The 9,602-nt window shown below is 34.7% G+C and overlaps 1 protein-coding gene across 1 annotated transcript in view; it reads right to left on the minus strand.

The window, feature by feature from the left end:
• LOC107683414 (neurobeachin-like) overlaps positions 1–9,602 on the minus strand; it is a 267,384-nt gene that overhangs the window by 116,633 nt on the left and 141,149 nt on the right. Inside the window, exons 35-36 of the mRNA XM_016479471.1 lie at positions 3,650–3,714; positions 1,074–1,182 (exon numbers count right to left, since the gene is read on the minus strand). Coding sequence (XP_016334957.1) covers positions 1,074–1,182; positions 3,650–3,714 — 174 coding nt within the window. The remainder of the gene's footprint in view (positions 1–1,073; positions 1,183–3,649; positions 3,715–9,602) is intronic.

Genomic DNA, 9,602 nt, shown 5'->3' on the forward strand with positions numbered 1-9,602 from the left:
TATACAACAAGCCAAAACGAATTCATTTAGGCTAAAACGAAACTGAAACCAACATTGGGTCTCTCATTCGACACAAAATCAAATGTTTTCGTATTCGCGATGTATTTGAATGGCAAATTATTATTTATTATGTAGCCTAGGCTTCACTCACGTTCCAATATCCACGTGAAACATGATGTTTTGCATCATTTACGGCGGTACTGTGATAACGCTTAACGGCACAGATTTTACTACATAGTTTTTACTACATAGTTTTTTTTCCATATGTTTGACTGACTGTATTTTATTATGATAATGAACAGTTTTCGCGCAACACAAAAATGAACCGAAACTCTGAATACTAGGCTAGGCTACTTGTTGCACAGTTTTTCTTTCATTTTCTTAATTTATTAATTAAGTAAAAATATGTTTCTCGTATAGGCCTATTTATTCGTTTTATATACAATGGGTACGGAAAGTATTCAGACCCCCTTAAATTTTTCACTCTTTGTTATATTGCAGCCATTTGCTAAAATCATTTGAGCGTCGGTTGTCGGTTAGGAAAAATAACCGAAATGAACATCCCTACAGAGCTCCCATTTAAACCTTACTAAATACTAAAGTAAAGAACATTTTCTGTCTCTTGATAGAAATAGCTAATAGTTTAAAATGAGACATAAACACAATCTCTTAACATTGTTCCTTACTTTTCAGAGGCCACTTATGTATAATTAAGGGAAGAGTTATTAAATTTCTTAGTACTGAGCTAATATCTGTGGATTAATCCCCTGTAGGAGACATGAGCAGAGGATTATGGGCCTCCTCCACTGCTGGCTTTACTACAGATTTTCTCTCTCGTGTTGTATCGGATTCGCAAAAAAACAGATTTCTTTGTAGATTATTTAGGTTTCACATGGATTCAGTGTGGGATTAGTGTTCTGATCTGGGATTGATTATAATCTAGTTCACGTTATCAGATCTAGCTACTTAATTCAGTCATATTACACAGTAAAATATCTAAATCCAGAACAGATCCATGGGGATCTATAAAATGTATATATCTAAAAAGGCCTTGATTCTCAGAAGTCATCTACCTCAAACTCTGCATGCTTGTGGACGTCCTCAGCTCGCTGTCTGTTGAGGATGAACTCTGCTTCATTGGCCACTCGAACGATGTGATCCTTCATGGCATGACAAAGGAGTCTAGAATGAAGAAAATATGGTTTTCAACAGGGAATTTAAAACAAATGGCATTCAGTCAGTCCCTAAACACACATAAAATACACATCTGCACATGACACACAATCCACCCCACAATTCTGTTTGATACCCTTATAGAAAATGCAATCATTCATCTTTTATGGGATCTCTGTTACTTTGTGTTAATTGTCATTTTACACATCATTAAGTCAGCTTTGTTTTAATTAACAAGAACCATGGCGTTTCTGTGGAACATAATGCTGAGCGTAAATTTCCATTCCCATCCCGCAGAGTGGCTTCAATCCGGTGTACAGAATTCAAATGTGCATGCTTCTTTAAGTGTTGACAAGCAATAAATAATATTTGGCGCTCAGAGGAGGAAGAAAAAAATAGTACACAACCTCAATCTCAGCATGATAACAGTTCAAATTTAAATCTAGGGCATGACTTTACTTCTTCAGTACTGGCAGAGAAGTTGAAACAGCAGTTTAGCTGTGCATCATGAAGAGTATGTTAAAAATCCACAGCAAAACATTTATTGACTATTTCTAGAGTTCCAAAAGGCAGAAAGTGTTGTGGCCTTGGTGACTTATATGACGGTGCAGGTGAAACAGAACAGGGGCTCCAGATCAGAGGCACAGGGGTGACATACATCCAAAATGGTGACATGGTGCGGCTCATAAATCACAGATGCCCTACTAAAAACTGAATGTATATAAATAAACTGGAATAGACTGTTATATAAACACTCCAAGGCTGAAAGTTCGCGCAATTACTTCAGAAATTATTCCACAAGCAAAGTTTTACAAAGTACTTTAATACTTTTAATTTAGTTTGTTATTAGAACATAAGGAGACTTTCCAAGAGGCCAAACACAACATTAGTCTCATTAAATTGTTCAAATAAACTAGCCAGTTAATATATGGAGTGCATCTGCTGGTTTCTGAAAGAAAAATCACTTTCATTCTGTCCTTTTTTTTTTCAGTGATTACATACAAACCTACCGTACCATCAGTTCTAAGTTCTTTGTTTTTAAAATAAATAAATAAATATGTATAGAACACATACATACATACATAAAGTGTATTTATACATTAATCAATATATTTATTTATCAAAATCCTAATTTATCATAATTATTATATTTTATATGTATTTGTTTTTGAAAACATATTTCATCAATTAAATAAAAAATACACTAATTATTACACACTACCATTCAAAGGTCTGTAGGATATTTTGAAATGTTTTTTTATAGGGGTCATATGATGCGATTTCAAGTTTTCCTTTCTCTTTTATTGTCACAGTTTAAAATAACTTTTTTTCTATTTAAATACATTTAAAAAATGTAGATTATTCCTGTGATGGCAAAGCTGAATCTTCAGCAACCATTAGTCCAGTCTTTGCTGTCACATAATCCTTCAGAAATCATTCTAATACGCTGATTTGATTTGATTTTTTTTTTTTTTATAACAATGTAAAGCCTTTAAAATTTTTATCAGTTTAATGCATCCTTGCTGAATAAATGCATTTATTTAAAAAAAATAAATTAATAAAAATACTGACCACAGACTTTTGAATGGTAGAGTATTTAATTACAGATTTCCCTGTGAATTACTAAAAAAAGAGAATCTCCTTGGTATAAGAGAAGGCACTGTTGCTAGTAGCAGCCATCCACTCCCATGAAACATTCCAAAATACATATTTATACCACTTAATTTAACCTCTATAAAGAACACGAATGGAAAAATGCTTCCAGGCGATCACTGTAGGCGATCACTACTCTACTGCCACTGAGGTAAGGATTTGGAATGAGAGCCACTGATACAGACAGACAGAGAGACAGATAGACAGACAGGTAGAGAGGGTGAATGACTGATGTGCCAGCACCCTGGACAGCGACTATCTCTGCTGACTCAGGCTTATTGTCCAAATGTGTGTGTGTGTGTGTGTGTGTGTGTGTGTGTGTGTGTGTGTGTGTGTGCACAGATGGGTCAGCAGATGGATGTGCAGGCTGAGCCGCCCTGGATCAGCTCGACAACAATGATTCAAAGCCTAAACCTGACAAACACATGGACATAGACATTTTGAGACAGAAAAGTATACCTAAAAAACTAAACAGCATGTTGGATATGTTTAAAGACTCGCATGATTTACACATTCTGGACAGGAAGTACATCAGAGGATTTATAAAGCCACTCTCTCTCAACATGCTTATCTCAGTGTATTTTCCACTCTGGTCAACCACTTCCACTCAAAACACACACATAGACTGTAGCCAAACTAGTGGGATGAGAGGCTTAGGGGCTAATCTGGTTCCCTCCCTGTTCTCTAGTCAGCCTCAGAGATGCCATGGCAACCCGACAGCCGAACAGACCAGCACTAGATAACCAGTTTAAAGTGACATTAGCTACAGTACAGTGATATGTGAGCTAGTAATGGTGTTTGAGGAGCAGAAGTGAGACTTTACCTTCCCTCGTTGATAAGCTCAATGAAAGCCAGGCCAGCGTTCTTCTGTATAGAGTTCTGCCACTCCTGAAAGAAACAAACATTTTTCATTTATATGTGGATTGTGTTCATTTTTCATCAGTGTGATTAAAGACAGCTTTTGCACCAAAAGAATATCTAAGTGTTGATTTTGATTTAAATAATTTTGAAACTAAGTTCTTTTTATTTTTGTTACATAAAAAGTCCCATTAAAATCAACTTGGAAACGTTTTGCTGGACCCAGACTTTTGATCTTAAAATATTACGAACCATCATAAAAATATTAACCATTACATTTCTAAAACTTCAATAGTGTGTTATAAAAATGCTTAATATTATTAATAATACGAAAATTATTTTAAATATATATTAATTTTAATAATTTATCATTATTATCAGTGCTATTTTAGTATTGTTGCGATACTATTATATTTATTAATATTATGAATCAGTTTTTATTTTTATATTTTCTGTTTTTATTTTTAAATTTAAATTTTAATTTAGTTTAGCAATTTAGTTGTTATTAATTTTATTTCAGTTTAGTTATTTTTAGTACAAGTTTAATTAAATTAAAATGGGAAATGTTGCAACCAGCTGAAATAAAGTTTTTTTTTTCCAGTTAATGTTTATTTCACGTAATACATTTTTTTAAATTTATTTATACATGCATACTTACAAAATTTTAATATTATTTATATAGTCATTTCTACCACTTTTTTACTTGGATACCAAGGAGACAACACTATGAAGGAAAATCAAGATAAATCTCACTTTTCCAGTCCATTTCCAATCACATTGTATTTTATGCATTAAGTGTAAAAATATTTTTTAATTTTGTGAATTTAGGATATACGCAAATATGCATGAAAACAAGAGAGTTAATTTATGGTTAGATCCAAATAAGTCCTGGTGAAAATTGATTGAAGAACATCTATAATACAATAAATAAATAAAAAAAAAACAGTGGCAAAAACATCTGCACACAAAAATATCTCTCTCCTAAAGTCTCATGTTAAGCCTAAATGAAACATCTAGTGATAGTGATCGCAGCAAATTGGATTGCTATGTATTTGAGAAAGCAAAGATGGCTTTGAGGTCACATACAGTCTACGCGATCAAGAGCCAAAGCCATAAAAAGGCTGGAACTCAGCCTTGTGTGTGTGTAAGCATCTTTTCTTCCTCTGCGCAAAGATCCGTAAACACTGGAGAGATGTAATTGCTGAATGAAACTGTATCCTCTTGCCCCTTAAACACAGCCATTTCCTCCCTGTGAGCACCCAGTGACAGATCACCGAAGACCTCCGTCTAGAGACCGGCCCTCTCGCCTTGCCTCGAGCGCTTTTGAGGCCTTAGGGAACGTCTCACACCCTCCCTCTCCCCGTTTCCCGGGCTCTCCTTCCTCTGCTGTCTCTCACACACACAGCACGGGTCTGGAGGTGATTAAGAGGCAGTCGTGCTTCTCACTATGGGAAACTCTCCTCCATTCTCCTGTTTGCTCTCTAAGGTACGAGTTAGGGGGGAAGAGCATAAGCTGGGTTGAAGTTCAAAAGGAAAGAGGGCATTTGCAAAAAGTGGGCCTCAAAGATATTCCCCCGTCCCGTGGTGAGGGAGTCAGGGTGAGAGAAGAGCCGCTCGGGATGGATGTGAACGATGCTCTCAGAACGAGAGTGTTTTGAGCATTTTATTTTCTTTTAATTGTTTTATTTCCCAGTTTCATATTATAATATGACATTCATGTTTTCTGTAAAGACCTTTGCAAACACTATTTTTAAAGGTGCTGTATAAATAAAGCTTTACTTAGTCAGTGATGACAGGGAATGCTGGGAAATATGGCCTTTTCGGTGGTTGGGTGGTTTTAATCGGTAATATATAGTGGGCCAAAAAATAATTTTGGACATGAAAGTTTTTAACTGTGAAATGTCAGAACTAACCACACTTTTCTGAGCCATTTTTGCTATTTCTTCTACTCAACTGGTCCCCCCCCCCAAAAAGCTGTATGAATTCAATGGCAAGAACCTCTAAAGTTTGACTTCCAAATAATCATATTCATCATCATCATTTTCAACAGACCATGCAGAGCAGCCCATTTATTTCCAAACATTTCACGTCTTAATTATAGACAGATAGATAGATAGATAGATAGATAGACAGATAGATAGATAGATAGATAGATAGATAGATCGATAGATCGTCTTTCAAAAGTTTGGGCCAAGAAGATTTTTTATGAAAGAAATATCTTATGCTCAGCATTTTTTTTTTTTTTTTTAGGATTCTTTGATGAACAAAGTATAAAAGAACACCATTTTTTTACATTGTAAATGGTAAAAACTGTTTACTGTCACGTTGGACCCTTAACTTTTAAAGAATCATGTATAGATTATAATTTGAAGCCTAACAGACATCTTTTTTGCAAAAGAAATACTGTTCATGACACGCATTAAAAATTCCACTTGTTTTGATATTTGGTTACATAATGTACAGAAATTCATATATTTGACAAAAGGGATAGTTTGCCCAGAGATGAAAATTCTGTAATCATTTACTTCTCTGGAACACAAAATAAGATATTTTGAAGAACTGTTTTTGTCCATTGGACCCCATCAACTTTCATTGTATGAACAAAAATACATTTTTAAAATATCTTATTTTGTGTTCCATAGAAGAAAGAAACCAACAGAAGTTTGGAACAACATGAGGGTGAGTAACTGATATCAGAATTTTATTTTTGGGTGAACTACCCCTTTAAATATAAAATACTTCTGGAGCCACAGTAAAGCTGCACAGCACAACTGATAATTTGAATTGACTACTAGAAAAAAAAAACAATCAAAGTTTGAGAAAAAAAATATCAAAAATCACACACACTGGTAAGCATACCCCTCACTGAGCCAGAAAGAGACAACACTGAAGCGCATCTGGTCTCCAAATGTTGTAACTGACCCAATATGCCTCCCTCTCTCTATTTCTTCTCCACCATTCATTATCTACTCCGCAGTCAGGCGGTTCGTCGCATGGGATCGGCTGCCTCAGCTCAGTGCTTCTTCACTAGCCTCCGCTCAAGTAGATCAGCACCCACGTGACAAAAATAAATAAGGAAATCCATGCAGATGTGGGGCACACTGGCCTGCCAAAAGAAAATGACAGAGAGCCAAGTCCCAGTCCGCTGTCTCTTCTCAAGTAGCCTTTGCACTACAGCACTGTAACACACTTCTTTTAAAACATTTTTTTTATCTTCTTTCTCTTCATGCTGGAGATTGAGGGTCCCCAGTGGGAGGTGAGTGTGATTGTGAGGGGATTTTGGGGGGCTCAGACAAGTATGCCGTCCATGTGATGTGCATTAGCGATGACATGTACCTCCAGAAGGCTGTAATGCGATCCCTTATGTAAAAGAGAAGATCACTTCCGGCCTGCCATCTCCAGCGAGGGGCTTATACTGGGAAAAGCTGACACACTGGGTTTAAGAGCTGATGCAGACAGTTTATCTTGTATTTTAGCACAGGGGTTTTCAAACTGCGGGCCGGGGAGCCCCAATGGGGCCCATGGAAATGTTTAAAGAACAATAGTTGGGAAACAAAAATGTAAATAAATAAATAAACAAAACAAAACAACAATGATAAAAAAATAACCAAAAAATAATTATACATATTAAATAAATAAAGTATCATCTTATTAGAAAGTAGTAGTAGCAATAATAATAATAATAATAATAAAACAACTACAATAGTGATAATAATAACAATGAAAAATAACTATACATAGCAAATAGAAAATAATAATAAATATAATAATAATAAAACAACTACAATAGTGATAATAATAACAATGAAAAATAACTATACATAGCAAATAGAAAATAATAATAAATATAATAATAATAAAACAACTACAATAGTGATAATAATAACAATGAAAAATAACTATACATAGTAAATAAAATTAATAATAAATAAAAAAGTATGATGATGATGATGATAAATCATTAAACATAGTAAATAAATAATAATTAAAGCTGACAACTGAACAGAAAATAAAAACAATAAACAAACATCAATGTCAACTAAACGTAAATAGCAATAATAAATTAATAGCAATAATAAATTATTATACATATTACATAAAAATAAATGTGTCACAAATAGAAAGCACTATAATGTTATTAATTTTTTAATTATTCATGCTAACAATAATAAAGAAAGAAAGAAAGAAAGAAAGAAAGGTAAATATAAATAGGAAGTAAATATTTTTCAGATAATATGTGATTTGTTTATATATTTATTTTTTGCAGTATAAATAGGTCTTTATAGTTATATAGTTATGTATATAAAAAGACAACACTGTTTTACCATACACTAAATGAGTAATTCAGCTTTAACCTTTATATTTGATCCCGAATTTATGATCTTTTTGTATATTTCTACTTGTACTGTTTACGTTCTTTTTTTCAAAAGTACAGGAAAAAAATATGCAAGCCAGCTGGTTCTCTTATCCTTCATGATTATGATCTGACAAGTCACCTCCTTGCTTCACTGAAACCTTGAGTACATGCTTTTTCAAAGCCAAGAACTTAATTTCATTCAAACTCCAATCATCTTTTAACCTACGCCTCCAAATTCCAGTCACAGCTGTCAAGCACTCCTGTCAAAACTGCCTGCCAAAACGTCCTCAGCTGAGAACGCAGTCATTAGCCAAAAATGTGCCCCACAAAAACTGTGGGAGGAAAAGAAATTGTAGTTGTAGCACTTGCGCTTAGCTGTGCACCTCAGCCAGACAGTTTTTTTTCCTCCCCCAGCTTTGTAACCCAGACTTTAATGGCTCTTGAGAATTTGCAGCATCTCAATCCAACCTGTCAAGAGACAGAGGGAGCGCTTTGCTTTTATCTGCTCAGCGCTGCTCCCGACATCTGGAGGCCGTCCATCTGTAAATCTCTCCGGCTCCACGCTAGATCCTTTATGTGTGTTTAAGCTGCTACACGAAACAGACCCGGCTGACCTCTGCGGCACCCGCTGCCACTTGACTGGATAGAGACACCGGCTGTCGGCGGCCTTAGATGAATAACAGTGATTAGGAGGCATAAATAAAAAAGTGCAAGATGATTATCACTAATTTATTCATAAAAGTGACAGTTCGCGAAACAAAGCGGGTCGTAAGGTCACGAGCGGTGAACGTCCCGCTGTCTGGGTGCATTAGTGCGGAGATGAGAAGGGGAAAGGCTCGAGGTTGTTGGACTCGCAGCAAGGACGTCTCCCACCGCGACATGATTCGTAGTGGGATGTGGGATGTGTTCAGTTGTGCTCCAAGCATTTATTAAAGGGATAGTTCACCCAAAAATGAAATAATTTTCTCACCCCCGTGTCTTTAGATCTTCAAATTGCTGCTTGCATGACTTTAGAAGATATGAAACACAGTGCTCAAGCCATATAGACTACTTTTATCATGCCTTTATTATGTTTTTTTTTTTTTTTGGAATTGTCAGCTCATGGTCCCAATCTACTTTCAGTATATGGAAGAAAATGCCATGAACATTCTTAAACCAAATTGTTGTTCAGATGGAAATTATGGGCAGTAAACGCGTTTTGTGCAGTGCAAAACAAAACCCGCCCCACAATTTAACAGGGGGGAAAATAAACTAAATAAACTAAACAAACAAACAAACATACATACATACATCATTTTTCATATATAGGTATAATATATATAATAATAAAATATTAAAAAAAGTTATAATAAACAGTTTTCATACATATATGCAACACTAGAGTTCAAAAGTTTGGGGTCAGTAAGATTTTTGTCAAAGAAAAAAAATAAAAAAAAATTTTATTCAGAATGCATTAAATTTATTAAAAGTGAAAGTAATGACTTTTAATTTCAAATAAATGCTGTTCTTTTAAACTTTCTATTTATTAAAAATCCTGAAAAAAAACAAAAAACAAAATATA

This window comes from Sinocyclocheilus anshuiensis, unplaced genomic scaffold (assembly GCF_001515605.1).
Source record: "Sinocyclocheilus anshuiensis isolate Anshui unplaced genomic scaffold, SAMN03320099.WGS_v1.1 scaffold1170, whole genome shotgun sequence".
In the NCBI taxonomy this organism is placed as follows: domain Eukaryota; kingdom Metazoa; phylum Chordata; class Actinopteri; order Cypriniformes; family Cyprinidae; genus Sinocyclocheilus; species Sinocyclocheilus anshuiensis.